The sequence below is a fragment of the Cricetulus griseus genome, chromosome 2 (assembly GCF_003668045.3).
Source record: "Cricetulus griseus strain 17A/GY chromosome 2, alternate assembly CriGri-PICRH-1.0, whole genome shotgun sequence".
Lineage (NCBI taxonomy): Eukaryota > Metazoa > Chordata > Mammalia > Rodentia > Cricetidae > Cricetulus > Cricetulus griseus.
The window spans coordinates 259,966,417-259,989,416 of NC_048595.1; the positions used below are offsets into that span (position 1 = coordinate 259,966,417).

A 23,000-nucleotide genomic window follows, 5' to 3' on the forward strand; every position below is an offset into this window, starting at 1 on the left:
GTAGAGTCTAACAGCCGAGTTAACCAATTTTTACATGTTCAAAGATTGAGCTATATACCCGACTCCCACCAACTCCTAAAGGAACTACTCAAAGTGAGTTCAGCTGTGTACGGTGTTGTACTCCTGTAATCCCAGCAAAGACAGGAGGGTTGCCAGTTCAAGACCAGCCTGAATCATATGAAGAGTCTCAAGAAAGTAACACAATAGTTCAGAAGGCACTGTGCCCTCACTCCTTAACCCGATGAGCAAAGTTCTGTTAAATTTATAGCCATAAGTGGAAAAGCATGAATGACGTTAAGTTTGACTTATTAAGTCAAAGAATAAGCTTTCGGAATAAGTGCAATATCAAGTATGTCTCTTTTTTAAATCCTAAATACCTTTGACACTTTTTTTCTCTAAATGACTTAATAAAATTTGTAAAATACCCTAATTAGCAGGCTGGATTAAATCAGTTGGTAAAACTTTATTATACAAGCAATAGGAATTGGACCAAATGATTATGATAATCCAGAGTGAGTGTTTTATAACCACAGCAAATGCCACTGTACACACTGCCAATACAGATTTAATAACACGATTCTGAACTGTACAAGAGTTATTTATTTTCCTTAATCTCAAAGCTATTTTTAGTAGTACAAAAAAGCCATATTAACATTTTTTCCATTAGAAAACAACAGGATGTACAAAACTTTGGATGAAAAGTATGTCAAATTGTATTTAGTCACTTGGAGGAAAATCCGCCACTCCATCAATACCACCCAGAGTGTTTTAGGCAGTGATTAAAATCAAAATAATGCATCTTAATAACCCCAGCTGATAAAAGAACAAACCCAGCAATATAGAATCATTTTCTACACAGTATTTTCAACTACTAACTTCAGGAGTTATTTTTCAGAATCCATTTCAATTGAGTCCTACTACATACCAGGCACCATACTTGGCCAACTAGGGATTTTCGAACAAGTCGGTTAAAGTGGGAAAGACCCACAAATCAGTCCTTTGGTTACCAGGTTTGACTTCAATCTTCCAAAAATCTGGATCAAGTTTCCTCTTTCTAAATGTTACTTGGTTGCATTAGTGGGGAGGGTGTTTAGAAAGAAAAGAAACCATTAATTTTGATCCATTATTTCAATTACAGCATTATGGAAAAGCTAAGCTATTATTCTTTATTAATACGATGTAATCTTGAGGTGCTGCCACAGGTGTGGCTCATCCTGAACCCCACCCTGCTCCAGAACAGCACAACAGGTGGACTATTTTGCATTTAATATAGCAATAGCCATAAACTCAATCAGTTTAGGGTACAGTAAAAGTATCCAGTTATGAGAAAGTAAACTAGTAAGAATTAATATATAAAGAAGTATCTTTCCTTTTGAATAACAAGATACTAACACTTTGATAAAAAAAAAAAAAGCTTGCAGCTATGCAAATGGTTCATAAACCGACAATGCTGTCCATTCAACACCATTAATTCCATATAGAAACCTGTTTTCTTAAAGTGTAGCACATCATTTAAGCAATGATTTGGAAATTAGCCAAATGCTAAGCCTTACACTAGCAGGTCATATACCACCGACATTTAAACATGTCTGGCCATCTTTCCATGACTTACACACAGTCTGAAGTCAACACTCCTATTGATAATAAAATTTAAGTTTCTGGACCTGCATGACAAGAAAATGGTTTATGAAGTCTCATAAGACATTTTAAATAGTCTTAGGGTCGAGGCATGTTTGTCTTAAGTGACTTTATCAGGCATGCTATAACTATAGTAAAAGTAATTTTCAATTTGTAAATGCAAACTAAAAGTAGATAAATGGTAACAACTGACACAGTACAAGACCTTCCTACATATGTAGTCTGACACTGCGGATTTGTGAACTTCAGAGCTTGAAAATGGCATCTCAGAAACCACAACCACATGTACTTCTGATGGCATGCAAGGTCTTCCTAAAAATTAACCTAGAAGTCAGCCTCAGAACATAAAAAAACACCACAAATTTGTACATTTTATTCACATTTATTTTTTGCTCTTAGTGTGCTCACAGAAAATTAGAACACCTTAAGCAGGAGTTGAATAGCAATGTTTGTAAGCAAAGTTACATTCCAGCTCTACGTCAAATTGGTCAAAGCTCCTCCAGTATTTACAAAACACGATAGACGAGATGCTACACAAAACCATTGCATCTGAAGATTTGTTTTTCTTTTATTCTCAAAGACAACTGGAAAAGAAAGCATTGTCTGCTGTAATCAAAAACATACCACAGTATAAACAGTAACCATTCCACTTATCACAGCTTGGTTGAGTTTAAAATTTGTGTTTAAAAGGTCCAGGATGACTGCAGTTTTACAAAAATGGGCAGGGTGGAGAGTTGCAAACTTCATGTGCTTCTGAAGGATATCAAGATTTGTTTTTTATACAATAGTCACAGTTAAAAACACCCTGCTGGTAATACATAATTACACTTTATTAAGGTCATAAACCAGCAATAAACAATAAAGCCTATACAACTTGTAATTCTACTTAATCACTGACTGGTACAGCTAATAGGAGATAAGCGAGAAGTTCCTATTATGGTTTAGATGAACTCCTAAGACTATGATCTTTTTTTTTTTAAATCTGGGTATTGGTGTTTTTATTTTTTTTCCTCTTTCCTTCTGATTCAAAACTTGTAGTGTTGTAAACCTGCCTCACAAAATACATCGTAATAACTTTTCTTTAAAAAAAAACAAAAACAAAAACAAAAACTAAGCCTTTACACCATCATTTCTAGTGGCATATTATCTTGGCAATGTTATACACTGCTTCAGTTTCCCACAGTGGCCCCTATCACTTCATTTGATATTCCTTTTTGACCCACCCATCTCCTTCATATATGGGCATGTCTATAGATTTGACAAAGAAAGTTTACATTTTTTAATAAAGATGCAAAGTATGCAAAAAACATTAATACTGATGCAAAAAAAATTAAAAACAAAGAAAGAAGAAAGAAGGCAGAGGAAGCTCTCGCCACTGTCCTCGACCTCTCGGAATGGTGTTAACAATGATCTGAGATGGGAATCTGTGGGAAGGGGGGGGCTTTATAAAAAAAAAAAAGAACGAACAAAATTTGCTGCTAAAAAATATGTGAAATTAAAAAAAAAAAAAAAAGGACATCTTTTAAAAATCAATCCCTGGTTGTAGACAAGTTCTCCAAAACCAGTACCTGGCACCACTCCAACAAACAAACGAGGGGAAAAGTTCTTCGATGACGTAGGAGGCTCGCGATTACTCGGCGGCCGCGGTGGGCGCAGGGGATGCCTCCGGACTGCACTCTGGCTGCGGCTCCGGCGACGCGGTGGGGACAGCGGAAGCCGCGGGGTCCTCGGCGGCGGGAGCCTCCTGCTCGGGGCCCGCGGCAGAGGGCGCGTCGCCCGCGGTGGCGGTGGCGGTGGCGGTGGCGCTGGGCGCGGCCTCCTCGGCCTTCTCCCCCGAGGCCTCCGAGGGCTCCTCGGCCTGGGGCTCCTGGGTCGCCGCCGGCTGCTCGGGCTGCTCGGGCTGCTCGGCCTCCGCGGCCTCGGCCTCGCGCGCCTCTCCGCCAGCCGCGCCCTCAGCGCCCGCCCCGCCCGCCTGCTCCCCCGGGGCCGCCTCGCCCGCCGCGGTGGCCGCCGCTGCGGTGGCCTCGTCCTTGGCGCCGTCGGCGGTGGCGCCCTCGGCCTCAGCGCCCTCGCCCGCCTCCTTCTTGTTCTTCTTGAAGGAGAAGCCGCTCAGCTTGAAGGATTTCTTGAAGGAAAAGCGCTTCTTTTTTTTTTTCGGGGTCTCGCTGCTGGGCGACGGCGCGGCCCCGTCCTCCGCCTTGGGCGACGACGTGGAGGAGGCGGACGCGGCCTCGGCCTCGGCGGCGGGGGAGCCGGGCTCGGCGGGCTCGGCCTCGGCGGCCTCCTTCTCGGCGCCGCCTGCACCCGGCTCGGGGGTCGCCGCGGCCGCCGCCTCGTCTTTCTCGGCCGCCGAGGGGGACGCGGCGCCGCCGCCAGCAGGCTCCTCCTTGTCGGCGGCCGGGGCGCTGCCGTTGGCCTGCAGTTCCTCCTTGGCGCCCGGCTCCGCGGCCGCGGGCGACGCGTCCCCGTTCACTTTGACGTGGCCATTCTCCTGCGGGGCAGAAAAAAAAAAGGGGGGGGACTGTCACACGGAGCGGCCGAGGCAGCACGGTCCCCGCCCACCCGGGGCCAGCTTAGGCACGTGGCCCGCCGACCGCGGCGGGCAAATGGACGGAGTTGGCCCAGATGCCCCGGGATTCGAAGAGGAGCCCACGAGTCCCGGTGCGAGCCAAGTGCCCCGCTGTGCATCAGGTTCCCCATCCCCGACGCCCCGACCACCGGAGCTCCCGGGCCTGGGGACGCGCGTCCCGGGCTCGGCGCCGCCAGGGGGCGCTGCGGCTCCACCGCACCGAGCGGGGCGCGGGCGAGCGAGCGGGCGCTCAGGGGCGGGGCCACCCCGCCCTGCCGAGCCGGGCCCTGCCCGCAGGCCGAGGAGCCCCCGAGCCGGGGATCGCGCAGCCCGGGAGTCCGCAAACAAAGCTCAGGTGGCTGCTCGGCCTCTCCAAGGCTCTGGAACCAGCAGGCTTGGGGAAAACCCATTATTTCTGCCGTCTCGGCCCTGCTCCCACGCCCACCTTCTTCGCCCATAATTCTGCAAATCGGGGCGCGCCCGGGCAGCTCCTTTTGCATTTTTTTTTAAACGGGTTTAAAGCCTCTTGGCAGAGCCGGTCCTGCCCCAGTAGTTTTAGAGTAGGCGAAAGCAACACGGCCTTTGCTCTAGGAAAAGAGGCGTGGTGGGTGCCCGATGTTTGTGAAGCAGCCAGCCATGGCCGACCTCTTAAGCCCACCCAACCATGGCTCTCTGCCTGGGTCGCGGCAGCACTGGGGCATCCTCAAGGGTGGCCGAGGAGCCACTCACGAACAGTCCGGACCAAAACACCAGAACTGCCCCCTCTTGGCTGACAGGAAGGGGTCTTTAAAAACCCACTGAGTATATTCCCACCACACTGGGATAGCATTTAAAAAGTCGTATGGGTGTGCAATTAAACAGCTACAAAACAGACCCTTCGAAAAGCTGCCTGCCCAGCTCTAACCAGCCACCTTTGCAAGAACGTAGGGCACACTGCCTCTGGATACAATAAGACGAGCCTTCTCGGCTCGCCTTTCTCCACCGCCATCCGCGTTGGCTCCCCCCTTCCCACACACACATACAGGCGCGCGCGCTCACACACACACACACACACACACACACACACACACACACACACACCAGAAATCTCAAAGACGACTCAATCGCGACAATAAACACAAGAGTCACCCAGACACCACTGTGGCCCCAAACACAAATGCAACCTGAAGGGGCGTGGGGGGGGCACCTAGCTAGTCACGTTCAGCCAATCTCCAAACCACGCCATTTTAGACGATTTATCACTCTTCCTTCCCTCTACTCAAGAATTCGCCAGAATCCTTAGGAACCACTCCTTTGGGGTGGGGAGTGGAGGCACCCTAACTATGAAAAATTGATAATTTAGGATCTCGTCTCCCATTCAACTTTCAGGATCTGGCCACTCTTCCGCTCCCCGGAATGCGCCTGGGGCGCGACCAGCAGGAAGGAGAGGCGTCCAGGTTAGAGAAAGACACCCACGAAATGCCCAGAACCACAGCTAGAATTTACCTGCCCATTTGCTTTGGAAGGCGAGGAGGCCACAGCCGACTCCCCAGGCCTCTCCGCGGCGGCTTCTCCCTTCGCTGCGGTCTTGGAGAACTGGGCACCCATGCTGGCTTCTTCAACAAAGAAACTCAACAGATCCAAGAGAGGAAACAAAGAGCCTTGGGTTGGTGAAACGACGGGGCGAGCAGCAGCGGCAGCGGCAGCAGCAACAGCGGCGGCGGCACACACACCGGAGGGAGGGGGTGGGGGTGGCGAGGAGGACAGAAGAGACCCGATTAAATACACTCCGGATAAAAAAATTTTAGTCGAAGAGATCAAAAAGCAGCAGCGCAGGAGGGAGGGAAAAAGGTGGAAAAGTCGAGCACAAAAAAGGAGCCCAAGTGTAGTTTTTTTAAAAAAAAGAAGTAATAAAAAAAATCCCAGATTTGTAGCCGCACTGTAGACAAGAGGAAAATGGAGAAATCTCCCTGGTTGCTAATAAGATGCGGGGTCCAACGCCCAAGTGCACAGATGAATGGGCTCGCGGGCGCTGACGCGGCCCCCGCGCGAGCTGGCCAATCCGCACGCCGCACACAAAGCAGGGGGCGGGGCCTGCGCTCCGGGCGAACAATGGAGCCGCGCTTTGCAAACGGTTTGAAAATCAGCCTCAGACCGAGAATTAATGTCCTCCAAATAAATAAATCAATTAAAAAATACGTGCTTCTCGTCTCCCTCGGCCTGAATATAATCACGCATCTCTTGATTGGCTTGCTTTGTTTGGAATCAATTAACACAGGAGGGGGTACTTATGGATGGGGGCGGAGAAAGCTTTAACTTGACTCGCATTGACTCTCGTCGGTCTATATCCGTGTCTGTCTCTCGCCACTCTCTCCCCTCCCCCATCTTCCCGTGTGTTTACGTGTATGAGTGTGTATGCAAGTGTTAAAGACAATGGGTAGGAACTGTGAGAGTAGCATGTTTTCTTTCTCCGCGTTCCATATGGGTTTCACAGTGCGCAAGGATTTTGGGGTATTTTCTTTCTTTCTTTTTTTTTTTTCCTGCTGCAATTGTTAAATCGTCCCACACTGAAAGGTATTTAACCATGAATATCGAATTTCATCCAGCGAGATCTTCAGTTGGAATTAGGTCTGTAGGCCAGATGGGGAAAATGCAAAAGCAGCAAACAGACTAAGCCATGCTCCTTTCCCTCTCCCACAGGCGTGAAATAAAATATTTTGAGATTGGTCCTTGGAGCGCCTCAAATCACGTCTCTCCGGCTATTCCAATTAGCGATCACTTTTCCACAAAACACTGTGAGAACCATTTGCAGAAGATCGAAACTGCTTGCATTTTATCCCTGTATGAAACGACATAACTAATTCCTCTGTGATAAAACGAGACAGAGCCTTGAGTGTACGAATCCATATTTACAGCTGGAGGCTGCTACTCTTGTAGACAAGGTTGGTTTCAAAGCTTGCTGCTAGCATCGGAGGGACTTTCATTTTTGAACCAGAGAGAGAGAGAGAGAGAGAGAGAGAGAGAGACAGACAGACAGAGAGAGAGAGAGAGAGAGAGAGAGAGAGAGAGAGAGAGAGAGAGAGAGAGAGAGAGAGAGAGATGTGTGTGTGTGTGTGTGTGTGTGTGTGTGTGTGTGCGCGCGCGCGCGCGCGGGCGCAAAGCGGCGACGAGTGTGCTCCTGGAAGGGAGGCAGCATCGAGAAAATTCTAAAAGACCGATTCCGAGTCTCAGAAGAAATCCCCTGCAATGTTCAGAGACAGCAAGAAAATCCCTGGAGACTCCGCGTCTAGCTCGGGCTATAGGCAAAGTTATACAGCGCTGTGGAGGATATCTCCCAGGGTCACTATACTTGCCACCGAAGCACCAAACGCAGTTAGTGTGTGAAAGACAAGGCGTTGATTTAACGTATCTGGAAGGGGGGAGGGGGGATACAGGGTACAACCTAATAAACATTCCTCTACCACCCATAATTTCGCTCATGAAAAAATCCAAAGCATCTTTTGTCGTTTGCATTTAGTGACCGTTCAACGTGAACGATGGAGGCCAGCAGTCGAGGGAATGGTTCGTTTTTTCTTGGTGTTGGCTCGGAATTGTCAAACAGTTTTATTTTCTGTTCATTGTAGGGAAATAGGTCACACTTTGAGTGAAAAGGACACTTGGTTCAAGCCAATAACCCTTTGTTCGAGTGCTGTTTGACAGTCACTGAGCAGAACATCGTTGCTTGAAGCTTCATCTCCTGACTGTCCAGTTCCTTTAGATACATTATTCAATCCCGAAGTCATATTCCACACAGCAGCTGGAAGGACCGTTCCGTCGAAATACATCTTGCCAACCAACGGGTTAGCACCCTTAAGGGAGCCTTCTGGCCTGTCCTGAGACCCCAGCCGTCAGGATGGACGCGAATCCCTCTCAGCAGCTCCAACTTGAAATGCCAACTGGGCTGATCCAACGCCACCATCCAGGAGATTCCCAAAAGCTCAAAAGGCAATCTGTCCCCCCACCCCCCACCCCCACGGGAACCTTGCCCCTTCCTCTGAGTCTCTCTCTGGTTTTAAATTGGGGTGATTGCTAGTTCGCTTTCGGATTTTCTCCCAGACATTCGGGGGCTGCTTTTATGGCTCCTTTGTTAACAGGCTGCTGTGCAGCTTTCCCCCCTTTTCTTTCTCCAATGCCTATTTGCCTGGTATCGGCTCGTCTCCCAGGCAACCCCGGGGAAGATTCGGAGCCCGCGGCGCCGGGAGGGGGAAGGGGCGGAGCCCGGCGGGGTGGGGGCGGGATGCGCTCGAGGGGAGGGGCGGAGGGAATGGGTCTGGAGGAGACCCCCCAGGACCCACGCGGAGCAGATGGCTGCGACGGGGCGGAGCCGTAGAGCGTCAGTGGGGAGGGAGCCAATCGGTCCCCGCAGCAGCGCGGGAGCCTGCCAACGAGTGTAAACAGGCGGGCTGTCCTCCTGTGGTCCCTACTTTGCAGCTGAAAACATGATTTCCTTTGGATAAGAAAATACATTTCCAGCGTAGTTGGAAGGCTAGAGGTCCCCGGGAGAGCAGGTTGGGAGAAGGGTTTGGGCCGAGCTCTAGATCTTGCTCCCGGCCTCCGTCTTCCCCCGCCCTCCTCAGGAGCCCACTAAGCCTGATGGGGATGAAGGAGAGGGAGAGGATGGGTGAGGGGGGCTGGGCTTGGAAAAGGGATGAGACTGAGTTTGCAAGCTTGTGAAACTGCTGGTCTTAGAGTACTGGAACGCCTCAACATTCTGGTGGTCTCCCTCGTGGAGCTGAAGGTTTCAAAAAAAAAAAAAAAAACAAACAAACAAAAACCGCCAAATGCATTTATATAAGTGAGAATAAAGAACCCAGAAGGACCTTAAAAATAGGAAGTTGGCTCCAGTAGCCAACTCAACAGGGAGAAAAACAGCCTATCATTCCTCATTTGCACTGTTTTTGGAGGGATGTGGTGTGTGTGACTATATAGTCTTACTGTATTTATTATACAGGCTGACCTCCAACCCTTTGCAGCCCAGGCTGGTCTAGAACTTGTGACTCACAGGCTCAGCTTCTCAAGTGTTGGCATCTAACAGTTGTGTTCCACCATGGACAGTCTGTGCTAGCATTTTATTCTGCTCCGAAATTTTCAAAAGATGTGGAGAAGGACCGTCGAAGTGGCACCGTACGTAAAGGTGCTTGCCCTCAAGTCTGAAAACCCAAGATCTCACCTTAGGACCCAGATGGTGGGGAGAGAGAAGCGATTCTTTCAAGTTGTTCCCAGACCTAATCACATACACTGGCACATACCACCACCTCCAGGACACACAACAACAAATAATACATGTAATACAATGTTGATCATCTGTCCCTTGTCTTCTTTAAGGATAAACTGAGTATGTTTAAGAGATCTCAAAGTTACATTTCCATAAAACATGAGCACTTAAACTTTAGAGATCATTTCACAATATTTTGAGGGCATGCTGTATGTGAGAACCTTGCAATGTAGGGCTTATTTTCAAACAACCAAGAAAGGCAAAGACAGTCCCTGGTCTCCTGGAGCTTACATTCAGTAGTTCATCTTATTGAGGGTCAAAGTATCTCATTGGCCAGGAGAAGACATGAGGAAACCAATCATGAAGAGACAGCAAATATGGATGCTTCCAATAGAGCAAAAGGGAGGAGCAAAAGGTGCTGTAAGAAAGTATAATATAGTCAGAAGAGTTAAAGAAGAGCCTTCCAGATGTGGCATTAAGTGGAAGTCTAAAGATGAGATAGGGCTGAGCCAGGTGAAGAGATGACGAGCTAGGTGAAGAGGGACAAATAGCAGAGAGTCCCTAAAGGGAGAAGATTTTGCGGTCAGAGACGGATGGGCTTTGATGTGTTTTGAAGCATCTAAAATGCATCGCAGTGCAGAAATGAAGTGCACAGATCCAGGAATCTCGAGGTCAGAATGGCTTAAGATGTGTGTATCAGGCTGGAGACACCGGTGGCTTAGTAGGGAAAAGCACTTGCTGAGTAAGCATGAAAGCTGACTTCAAATCCTCAGCAACCCTGTAAAAAGCGCGGCTATGCCTGTAACCCCAGGGCTGTCAGCCTAGTTCTAGGTTCGGTGGGAGACCCTCTGTTGAGTGATGGACGCCTGATGTCCCCTCTGACCTTCGTCTTTACGCGCACGGGCTTGGACCCGCATGCACTCATGCATGCAGAACACTCACCTGCATGTGCACACACCACCAGCATGTACACAACTCTTAAAAAGAATTACATGTGCATTAACAGGCATTCTAAGTGTAAACACTATCAGAATCCAGGTCATAAGAATGTGCCACAGATAGCAGGTAGGGTCCAAAATTCACTCTGAGTAAGTTCTGCTATCAGAGGAAATCGGAAAAGGGGAGGCTGGACAAAAACAAAAAGAAACCTTCAAGAGCAGGCAAAAAACATCAAGAGTGTGGTCAGGGAAGTCAGTAGAAGCTGGGTATGGAGGAGGAATGGCTCCTTTCACCAAATGCTAGCATCTAATCAAATAAAATAGAGGCTGAAAATATTACAGGAGTTACCGCCCCCCCCCAATAAAGTCTCACTCTACAGTGCAGGCTTTCCTTGAACTCACTGTGTAGTCCAAGCTGTCCTTGTGTTCTCAGCGATCCTCTTCCCCCTGTGTCAACAAAGCGCTGGACTCACAAGCATACACTGCCATCACCAATTTCCCAGAGCAGTTTTTGCAGCATGCTGAGAAAGGACTCATACTTAGGGTTTGGTGTGCTGGGCAGCTTGACTGAGCAAAGAGTTTAGAAAGACAAGACAAAGTTTGTTATCTTCTTGAATAAAGATATTAGAGCATGTTTGATGGGCTGAAAATGATGTCATAAGAAAGGAAAATCTTATAAAGATAAGAGGAAAACTGTGGATGGGCCTGAGGAGATGGTTCAGTTGGTAAAGTGTCTACCTAGAAAGGAAAAAACCTGTGTTCATACTTGCCACAAAGTGGAAAATGGGGTAATGATATTCTTGAAAGGCAAGAGCAGAGATGAATGGAAAAGGGGATATATACACATATGTATTACACATACACACACACATACATATGTGTGTGTGTGCGTGTATGTACATATATATTTATAAAAGGCTGTCATATAGTCCAAGTTGGTCTTGAACTCCCCACTGATTCTCCTACCTCATTTCCTATGTGCTGGGCTTATAGACATGTACCATTATATCTGGCCAAGAAACTAGTTAGTTTTTGAAAGAGATTGGGTCCTTTTCAATAATAGGGAAAAGAGGACAGGTACAAATTTACTGTGGAAAAACTAGGAATAACTCCCTTCTGGTGGTTTCTCTTTTCTCTCGATATCAACTAAGAGTAGGGAAACAAAGAGAGATTTGAAGATTGCTTGTGTTTTAGCAGATTTGGGAATGGGGGGGTAGAGAAACAATGAGTGCTTGTTTGAGTAGCATACAAACTTTCCATTGAGTAATAGTGTCCATTACAATACTCAAGATTTCTATTCACCCTCCCAACCTATACCCAAGTGATGGGGGAAGTCCTTGTGTGTATATGTTTGTCTTATTGGTTGATAAATAAAGTACTGTTGGCCAATAGGGAGCAAGTTAGGCAGGACTAGGAGAGAAGGAGGATTCTGGGAAATGTAGGGAAGGGATACAGCTGCCATGTAATCCCAGGAAGTCAAGACACTAAGGTTGGCGTCCTCGATAAGTTTTTATAAATATATAGAGTAATAATTATGGTTGATACTTAAGACAGAGATAGCAGATAAGAAATTCTAGTCATTGGCCTGCAGCAGTGTACCTAATATAAGTTTCTGTGTGTTATTTGGGGTCCTAAAATGTCGGGGTGGAACTCAGGCAGCTGGTGGAAAGACATCGTTACACCCAAGTATGGAATAGAAGTTGCACAAAACAAAACACAGACTAAAATGTTCTCGCTGTTAGAGAACCCAACTTTGCTAGCTCTGTGTGATTTTACGCAGATTCGTTTAAAACAGGGAGGGACTCACTGTGTGCTCACCACTCACTGTTGGAGTCTGTGTTTGGCTTGCCTCTCACCTTTAACTCCCTGGACTCAGACCAATATCTTCATCTAACAGTCATATTCAGAACTGGTATTTAACCAGGTTAGGGAAGAAAATGCAACAGTGTGTTAGCCATTGTCTATCAATTATTCTTTATTAGACCCTCTATGAGCTTAAGTAATTGTACTAAGCACAGAGGAGGAGCTTTATTGTGTTTTAAAGCTGGTGTGGAATGTGCACCTCTCTGATTTTAGGGTACCATATGAACTAAGTGTACCATATGAACTAAGTGCTGGCACTCACACAGAAGAATCCTCTGCAGTTAGGAAACCCAGAGTCGTGGCTCCTCTGATCTGAAGAATCAGGGGCTAACACATCCTCAAGAAGAATGAGATCTGAAACTGTGGATCTCCTGCTAACATAGAGGTATCCATTACAAAACCATTGTAAATCAGTGTCTGCTAAGAGCATACCAATAGAATTAACAAGCTTTTTATATCAGAAAAAAATGATAGAAGAACAGGATGTATTTTAGACCAGTGGGAATAAGACACGAGGAAAGTTTTAAACATTTCTTCAGAAATTCTGGGATTTTTCCCACCTTGGTAACAGAGCACAGGGACTTACTCTGTAGCCCAGACTGGTATGAAACTCACTGTGCACATCATCCTGGCCTCAGATTCTCATGATCTACCTTTCTCAGCTGCCAGAGTGCTAAGTGAGCCACCACATCCAACTATGTAGAAATTCTGAATCAAAGCTTACCCATAGTAACATTTCTCAGAATATGCTATGCTGACCTTCCAAGAACAGGCTGAAAACATTCCTCATGCCTTTGGAGAGAGTAAGTTGGGAAGGAGAGGATGCACAGTTTCCCTTTCATCTTTAAGTTTTTGTGACAGGAGCAGGTTCCTCATCTTACAAAGTTAGCTAGATTTGTTTCGCATTGCCCTACTACCTTATTCTGAACTGGCTAACCAGAATTGAAAGAAGGACTGAAGTTTAATTCCCACATTAGGGGACTCACAATCGTTTTAATTCCAGGTCTGGGGGATCTAACACCCTCTCTTGGTCTCCATGGGCACCTACACACAAACACACACACACACACACACACACACACACACACACACACACACACACACACACACACGAGATTAAAAAAATTAAAACACAAATAAAATAACTAAAACCCTGAAGCCATTTCCCACTGGGTCAGCCTATAGAAGTTTCTATCCACTCCCACTGGCTTTCCTTCACGTCCTTAGCATTTTCAGCATGCGTTCCTGTGTATTGCTTCTTGTCCCTTTCAAAGTCCATTGATTGAATTTTACAGGCATAAAAATAACTGAGTGGCAGGGGAAAGACTGGAATCCTTCTGTTTGATTTCTTCCTCTTCAGGAGTCCTCACAGAGAGATTATATCCGTCATAGTTCTCATTCACTCAACACTTTTAGTGTTCTCCTACTTCTTGGGAAGAAAACTAAGTCAAAGTTCATGGTGACTACTGCCTATATTCCTTTCTAGATCATCGCTCCCCTCTCCAGAACACTGTATGCCCTAAATATCTTCCTAGTCCCACGCCTGGAGTAACTGTCCTTGTTTGACCTCCAAGGCTTCATCAGTTCCCATGGCTTCAGCTGGTGGAACTGGTCTGGTTCACTGACTTAAGTTCTTACACTCTCCTGAGAAATTGGTTTCAGTTTCCCTTTGGCAGAAAACTAGTACTTAGAAGATTGTAGTAGTGACATGTTTTATAAAATGGACACAGAGAACTTTTTCAAGGCATTTCATAATTGAAATTATGAAACCTTTAAGAAGTCAGTTCTCCACCAGTTCGAGTCTCCCTATTCTCTGAAGAAGGAGCAGCTTTTGAGTAGAGAGTTAGTTCTGAGTTTGAACTCTCAGCGTTTGCAGTCTGGCCTGCTGGTCTGACTTCACTACTTCAACAGTTGCATCAGCTGCCTTTTGCATCAAAATGTATCCCTGGGAGGGAGAGAAGAGGAAGTGACAGGAGCCAACAAGACATTTCCTCCTCGTTGTGTCATGGACACTAGTTTTCCTTCTTAGAGTACATTTTCACATCTTCAGCCTGGCACTCAGTCTAACAATTCCCTTAACAGGTCCCTTTGCTGTTGTCACCACTATGTCCCTAAACGTACAGAGGGCTTTGAGTTCAAACTATACAGTGACCAGTAATTAAATAAACATAGATTTCAGAGGGTGGGATGGTGGGGATGTGGGATGGGAGAGGTAGTGGCACACATTTTTAATATCGACACTCAGAAAGCAGAGTCAGGCAGATCACTGTGAGTTCGAGACCAGGCTGATCTACAAAATGAGTTCCAGGACAGCCGGGGCTACACAGAGAAACTCTGTCTTGAAATACAGAGAGAGAGAGAGAGAGAGAGAGAGAGAGAGAGAGAGAGAGAGAGAAAGAAAGAAAGAAAGAAAGAAAGAAAGAAAGAAAGAAAGAAAGAAGAAAAAGTGAAAGTCTAATGTGAGTGGCCTGGACTGCCACCTGGGGTAATAGTGACATCCAGACCAGGATGCTGTTGAGGATCATGTCTGGGTCCGTGGTCCCACCACAACCAGAGTCTGTGTTGCCACCAAAAGTTATATGGAAGCCCAGGGTCAGGGCTGAAACCTCTGGTCTTGTTGATGTCCTGGAACAGTAATGCCACCAGAGCCATCCTCATCTGAGTGGCCTATGCTTCCACCCAGAACCATGCTGTCTCCTGGGCCCAGGCTGCTGCTCAGGTCCATGTCTGGTCCATGGTCCTGTTGCAGCTCTGCTCAATGGCCTGTATTGCTTCAGGAGGTCATGGGAACCATGTATGGTAGAATCAGAGTGCCATACTCAGCTGGAGCTGTCCTTCTCTGGCCCTGAGATAGCTGGCCCTGCCCTTCACTGGACACTGAAGCAAGAGAGTTGGTCCCAACCCTCATGGGAGAGCTGGGTCCCCACACTCAGGAGAGACGCCCCACCCCCACTACTGGACCGGCGTCAGGGAGAACTGATGGCATGGGCATAGGGGAGCTGGCTCTGCCACCCACCTCAGGCGAGCATGGTTGTACTCACCTTTAATCCCAGCACTCAGGAAGTAGAGGAGCCAGATCTTTGAGTTCAGGGTCAGGTCTATAGATTGGTCTATAGATAGGACAGTCAGGCCTATATATACAGAAAAACCCATTCTTGGAAAACCAAAATAATAATAATAATAATAATAATAATAATAATAATAATAATAATAATGATAATGATAATGTGATAGTTCAAACTGAGGAAAAAAATCAGTTGGTAGAGTACCTGACCTGCATGCATGACACCATGACTTTAATCCCCAGCAATCAATCAATACATGAAGCAAATCCCGACCACCCACTATTTGAAAGTTAGTTCAGAGGCTGGATGTGGAAGCACATACTTACAACCTAGTAATCCAGTTATACTAGAGGATGAAGGGAGGTGTTCTAATTTGCTGGGCAGTATACTGAAGCCCTGTCTCAACTTAAAAAAAAAATAATAGTTCAAAGATTTCTAAAGGTAAATTGATGGCAGTGGGAAGTTCCTTGTGGAGATTTGGATAAAACAGGCAGGAATATGATGACTGCTCTGAGATAATTTGAGCTATAGCCAAGGGCCTAGCATGTAGAAAATCCCTAGTGAGTTTGTAATCTGAAATAAAGAGGACTGACTGGCAGACACCTCTGAAGTGACTTGACTATGGAAAGGGATGGAAAGGGGATACAAAAGACTGGCACAGCCACTGTGCAAGGGCAGCAGGCAAATCCAGGAGAGTTCTGTGTTGAAGGAAAACAAGGAACACCTTAACATTTATTTGTAAAGGAAATATTTGAAATATATGCTCCCCCCATCCCAGTTTTTAACTTTTCTCCTGGGAAGCATTCTCAAAGAAATTTGAGGAAAAAAACTGGGATTATCCTTTAATCCCAGCACTCGGGAGGCAGAGGCAGGTAGATCTCTGTGAGTTCGAGACCAGTCTGGTCTACAGAGTGAGTTCCAGGACAGCCTCAAAAGCCACAGAGAAACCCTGTCTTAAAAACAAACAAACAAAAAACAAAAAACCAACATCAACAACAGAAAACTAGGGTTATCACAAGCCATATGTGGGGAACAGATGAAGTCCAGAGTGAATATGAGCACTGCTATGTCAAGGATTCCAATGCCTCAGACCCATGGAAATGGCAAAGTCTTCATGGGTCAAGCTTAGAGAAACGGCAAAGCCTTCTCATATTGCAAGCACCACTGCTGACCACTGATGACTCTTTAGTTACCAGTGTCCAGTAAGTATTGGCCAGAACTGCAGCTTCCTCTGCATGTTTAGAGCATAAGTTTGCTCCTCTACAGAGACCCCCACCTAGACTAGCTAACCCCTCAGTGGTTTGAATGAGAATGGCCCCATAGACTCATATATTTGAATGCTTACTGAACCCCTCCCAACACACACACACACACACACACACACACACACACACACACACACACACACACACGTTGGCGAAACTGGGAAGAATTAGGAGGCATGGACTTGTTGGAGGGGCCGTGTCACTGGGGATGAGCTTTGAGGTTTAAAAAACCCACATCAATTCCAGTTAGCCCCTCTCTCTGCCTAGAACTTGTGGATCAGATATAAGTTTTCATCTACTTCTACACTGCCATTCCTGCCTGCCTACTGCCAGGATGGTCATGGGCTTATCCTCTGAAACTGTAAGCAAATCCCCAGTAATAAGCTTTCTGCTGTAAGTTGCCTTGGTCATGATGTCTCCCCACAGCAACAGAACTGTAACTAAGACACCCTCTTCTTTGTGCTATACATAGCATCACTTGTAGTTTGGGGGTCATGTATGTAGTAAGTGTCTCCTATCCAGGTGATCACAGCTTGTGCGATCCCAGCTTTTCTCTATGAGAATCTGTCATTTCTTCATTCCTTGTCACCCCAGCTAGGTTTCCAGGATGAAGTCATGTGAGTCATGGCAGCCCTAGAAATGACAGCTGTAGTTAAAACTGATGACTTCATAGAGTGTTGTCTCTTTCTTCCAGTCTCTCTCTCATGAGAAAATTGGGATTATATTTCTTAATTAATTCCAATTTTAATTGACATTTAGACTTTTATTATCAGGCAAACTCTATAGCCCTGCATGAAGCTTTTCTTAAAACTATCTTTTCTCACTATGCTTTTCCTCACATATTTTACAAGGCAAAACTGCTAAATTGCTTCTTTTGAACATCTCATCAGAGCTGTAGTCAGGAGAGCCAGCAGTGAGGTATTAATGGCAAACAACAATTACAGAATTTTTCATTTTTAAAAGTCCATCCTTCTTCCAGAAAATCCAGATGGGGTGATGAGTTTTCTTCAGGTCCCATCCCATCACATCCCTCTTTCTCTTTTTTTCTGAGTGTTAGTTAAAAATCTGGTTAGCATGTGTTTACCCCTGAATTTTTTCAGGCAATAGTTTGCTATGTATATGTAAATTTTATTTTGTATATTTGCTTGTCTTCTAACTTTGAATAAAATTGTTGAAGAGATAATTTATAATAATTATGATCATCATAGTTGTTATTATTCTCATCATCAAAGTCTTTGAAACATATGAATATACCAGGGGGCAGAACTATGGATGAAATAACAGTTTAGGAATCAAATAATCTAAGCTTAGAGTCCAGGCTTTGCTATTTTCTTACTAGTAATTTGAGACTAGGTGACATTTTTTCTGAGTGAGATCTGAGGATAAGTAGGGGTATTATCTCTTAGAGCAGTGGTTCCCAATCTGTGGTTTGCCACCCCTTTGGGATCAAATGGCCCTTTCACAGGGGTTGACTAAAACCACTGGAAAACACTAATATTTACATTATGATTAGTAACAGTAGCAAAATTACAGCTATGAACTAGTGATGAAAATAATTGTATGGTTGGGGGTCACCATAGCATGAGGAACTGGATTAAGGGTCAAAGCATTAAAAAGGTTGAGAACCATTGTCTTAGAGCTTTGGGGGTTGATTCCAAAGATCTGCATATGGGGAGCCCTCTTCTCTGAGGTTTATATGTTAAATGACTGTAAGTCTGACTCTAGCTGTAAGGGCAGAAGGATTGGTATGGGCATGGAAGTGCCAATTCCAATGGCATTTGAAGAACAATGTCCACATGTTGGTAAAAACTGCATTCTGGAAAATTCTCAGCTTCCAAAACAATTTAAAATTCATTTTATGACAAGATATATATTGAAGCCTAAAAGAGGGGAATAATTTCCTGTAGACTGCTATTGTTCATTGGTATGACCAAACACCTGAGTGAATGCATTTGTGTGGGGGCAAGGTTTGTTTTGCTCATAGTTTGAAAGGGTAACATCCAATGGGAAGGCACAGTGGAGGTCATGGCACTGGCAGTATGTGGCTAGGATTACACAGTAAAGCATCAAGCAGAAGCCTCTGCTCATCTAGGTTTCTCTCTTTCCATTCTCATTCAGTTTGGGGATACTAGACCACTGCATGGTGTCACCCATTCTCAGGGCATGTACTGGCTAGTTTTGTCTCACCTTAACACAAGCTGGAGTCATTTGGGAAGAGGGAATCTTGATTGGAGAATGCCCACAGTAGATTGACCTGAGTACATTTCCTTAATTAGTGATTGATGTGGGAGGCCAGGTGGATAGTGTCATTGTGAATGGGGTCAACCCTGGACATGTGGTCCTGGGTTGTATAAGAAAGCAGGTTGAGCTAGCCTTGGGGAGCAAGCCAGGCAGCAGTGCTCCTCCGTGGCTTCTGTTTCAGCCCCAGTCTCCAGGTTCCTGTTTTTAGTTCCTGTACTGACTTCTTTCATGATGGACTCTAATTTGAGAGGCGAAGTAAACCCTTTCCTCCCAAAGTTATATTTGGTCCTGGTCTTCATCATGACAACTGAAACCCTAGCTAAGACACGGTGAATCTTTGTCCCTCAATCAAATCTCTCTGAGGACACTTTCACAGACACAGAAGTGATTTCAAACCCAGTCAAGTTGTCAACAAGGATTAATCATCATGCCAGGTGTAAAGTGCCCTTGCCATTCAGACTCACAAACCTTAGAACTTAAAGACAACCAGACATGGAGTTCAAATCTTATTCTCCCAGATATCATCCAATTCAACAAATAGCGTTCAACCCAGACCACTGCCTTACCAACCAGGGGTGACAATGTTAGGTCTTTTGCAGTTGTTGCATACCCTGGGTGGAAAAGTCAGACTTTTAGATCATGCTCACATTGAAAGGCAGATGTAAAAGTTGTGTGTGTGGAAACAGGGCTCATAATGATGCCCATACAAACTCTCAGTGCCTCTGCATCCGCTGAGCCTTTATGAAACCTATAGCTATAGCTTTTATATAAATACAGGAAACTGAGAAGAAGAATGTGGATAAAAAGAAAGCTTGGGATTTTATAAATCTGGGTTTCTATCTTACCAACTAGGGCTGTGTAACAAGGGGACTCTTAATATCATAGTTTGGAAAGTCTTATTTATCCTTTGTTTCCCCTTGAGTCAGGGTCTCAGGCCTGCTTCCGATTTCTGGCAGGCCTTGTCTCTACGCCTGTATCTGAAAGTTCAGGCACATATGACCATGCCTGGCTTCCCATTAGAACTGTGGTTTTGTTTTTTTGAAACAGGCTGTTTATGTAATCCTGCCAAGCCTCAAACTCACTGCAATCTTCCTGCCTTTGCCTCCTCACCAGAGCTAGTTTCAGGTTTGCACTGCCATGACTAGCTCTACACACACACACACACACACACACACACACACACACACACACACACACACACACACACCATTTAGCTTATACATGTGTGCACACACGTGTGATGGTGCATGCGTTCTTTTTCAGTATGTTTTATTCCCTTGAAACACTGTCTCTTACTGAGTCTGGAGTTCTCCATTTTTCAAGCAAGCTGACAGCGTTGAAGAATTCCTCTCAATACCTATAAAACAATTTCATTCTTTTAAAGTATCTATTTAATTTTCATTGTTCATAAGAAAATGTTGAAATGTACTTAGCTGATGAATATTTTTGTTATTTAAAACTTATTATATCATTCATATGTATTATATTAATGTATATTTTTGTCCACATGTATACATCTTCCTGTAGGATGGGTTATTGGAAGTAGTATTGTTTTTAGTCTGGGTGGTTTGTCATTGTTGTCTTAGTACTTGGGATGCAGAGGCAAGACGACCTACTATGAGTTGTAGACCAGCCAGGGCTGCATAGCAAGACCCTGTCTTACAATAATATTGGTATAGAGAGATGACTCAGTTCTGAGAATTCACTGCTCTTTCAGAGGACTGGAGTTTGATTTCTAGCACCCATGTTGGCTGGATTATAACCACCTGTAACTCTAGTTCCCAGGACCTGATTCCCACTTCTGTCCTTTAAGAGCATGTGGACACACACACACACACACACACACACAGAGAGAGAGAGAGAGAGACAGAGAGACAGAGACAGAGACAGAGACAGAGACACAGAGAGAGAGAGAGAGAGAGAGACTAACACACATAAATGCGCATACAGACACATCCACACGCATACACAGACATAAACACAAACACATACAAACAAAACAAAATAAAAAAGAAGGGCTTAGTGTGGTGTCACACACTGTTAGTATCAGTACACAGGAGGCAGAGACAGGGTTCTCTTGATTCCAGGACAGCCTGGTGTGAGACCCTATCTTTAAAATGCTTTTCTTCCTTCCTTCTTTCCTTCCTTCCTTCCTTCCTTCCTTCCTTCCTTCCTTCCTTCCTTCCTTCCTTCCTTCCTTCCCTCTTTCTAAGGCCTGCACCACCACTGGTGGGCTTCATTTTAGTTTTGAGACAGGATCTCTTATCGAACCTGTAGTTTACCCTTTGCCTAGACTGCACGGCCTGGGATTTACCAGGTCTCTATTCCTTCCTTTACCTCCCAGTTCTGGGGTTACAGGTACACACTACCACACTCAACATTTATATGGGCCCTTGGGGTTCCAACTCAGGTTCTCTCCCATGTGCAGCAAAGGCTTTATCCATTGACTTACTCTTTAGTTCCCAAAATCTATAGCATTCTCCATAATGCATAAAAGGTTCAACAGTGTCTTAGTCACTATTCTATTGCTGTGAAGGGACAGCCTGACTAAATCAACTCTTTTTTTTTTTTTTTTGGAGGGGGTGATTTTCGAGACAGGGTTTCTCTGTAGCTATGGAAACTGTCCTGGAACTAGTTCTTGTAGACCTGGCTGGTCTCGAACTCACAGAGATCTGTCTGCCTCAGTGTGTGCCACCACCACGCAGCTCCAAGGCAACTCTTATAAAAAGAAAGCATTTAATCGAGGGCTTGCTTACAGTTTCAGAGGCTTAGTCTATTATCATCGAGGCTGGGTGCATGGCAACAAGCATGTCACTGGAGCAGTTGCTGAAAGCTACATGCTAATCTGCAGGCCAGAGAGTGAGAAATTGCGCCTGCTATGGGCTTTGAAACTTCAAAGCCCACTCCCAGTGACACATTTCCTCCAACAAGCCACACCTCCTATTCCCTTTAATCCCACCAGAGTTACACTCCCTTGCACAAATATATGGACCATTGCGGGCACATTCTTATTAGGACCACTATAATTAGCTTTGCTGTTTGCTCACAACTGAGGTTCTGTTCATTTGAAACCTGGGCTCAATCAGGGAAGCTTCCTGTGCTCCGTACAGGAGGCAAAAGCAGTGGAAGGCACCCTGGAAGCTGGTGCCTGGCCACAGAGGCTGGAAGCAGCCCTCTGAGGACCCAGTGCCCCAGCCTTTCACTGAGGAAACCAATGCTGCTTTGGCTGACCCATATCTGCTCTACTCGAGGACTTTTGGAAGAGAGCTTTGCACAGCGTTAATTTGCCTGCTTGGCAGTCCTGTTTCTTTTTTCGCCAAGAAGCCAGGAGTTCATCAAGCCAATGTTGAACCTTCAGCTTTACTTGAAAAAACTCACAGTGGTTGAAGGAGGAATCAGCAAAGTCTTTGAACTTCTCAGGCATGCCAGGCAAATTATAACGTGGTTCTTGACTGAAATATGAGTTTCCTTTTGAGCTGCTTGACATCCTGGGCACACAGTTACCAGGCTTCCATAACCAGAGCCAGGGTGTTTTAGATTCACTACTCCGGATGGTGTTTCTTGTTTCTAGCATCAATATACATCATATTCTTACTTGAATAATTAGGTCAAGAGAGCATAAATCTAGTCAAGCTAAATAAAGTCAAGTCACACATGAATTAGCAAGTGATTACAGAGGAATCATTCTATGAACCTCAGATGGTTGTTTTACAGTCAGTAAAGCAGCAGCTCTCATTCTAATCAAATGTGACAGATATTCATGAAAAACCATGAATCATCTTAAAATATGACCTTTTAATAAAGGGAAAGTTTATTTTACCAATCTGAATATAATTTTAAATGCCTTTGAGTTTAAAAATGCTTGAAATACAGCTGTTAGATGAGTGGTTCTCAACCTGTGGGTCTCGACCCTTCAGTAAATCTCCATTTCTAAAAGTATTTACATTGCTGTTTATAACAGCAAAATTACAGTTGTGATGTAGCAGTGAAAATAATGTTATGTTTGGGGGTCAGCACAACATGAAGAGCTATAAAAGAGTAATTAAGAAGGCCAAGAACTACTATGAGCGCAATAGTGGTGGCAAACAACTTTAATCCAAACACTTGGGAGGCAGAGACTGAAAGTTCGAGGTCAGCCTGGTCTACCCAGAGAGTTCCAGGACAGCTTCCAAAGCTACAAAAAAACCT

At 45.3% G+C, this 23,000-nt stretch overlaps 1 protein-coding gene across 1 annotated transcript; it reads right to left on the reverse strand.

Moving 5' to 3' along the window:
- Nucleotides 1-582: 582 nt before the first annotated feature.
- On the reverse strand, nt 583-6,236 carry Marcks (myristoylated alanine rich protein kinase C substrate). The gene is made up of 2 exons (XM_027402139.2): nt 5,693-6,236; nt 583-4,129 (listed from the first exon to the last, which is right to left on the reverse strand). The coding sequence occupies exons 1-2, from the start codon at nt 5,792-5,794 to the stop codon at nt 3,269-3,271; spliced, it is 963 nt and encodes a 320-aa protein (XP_027257940.1). The 5' UTR covers nt 5,795-6,236; the 3' UTR covers nt 583-3,268.
- Nucleotides 6,237-23,000: the final 16,764 nt, after the last annotated feature.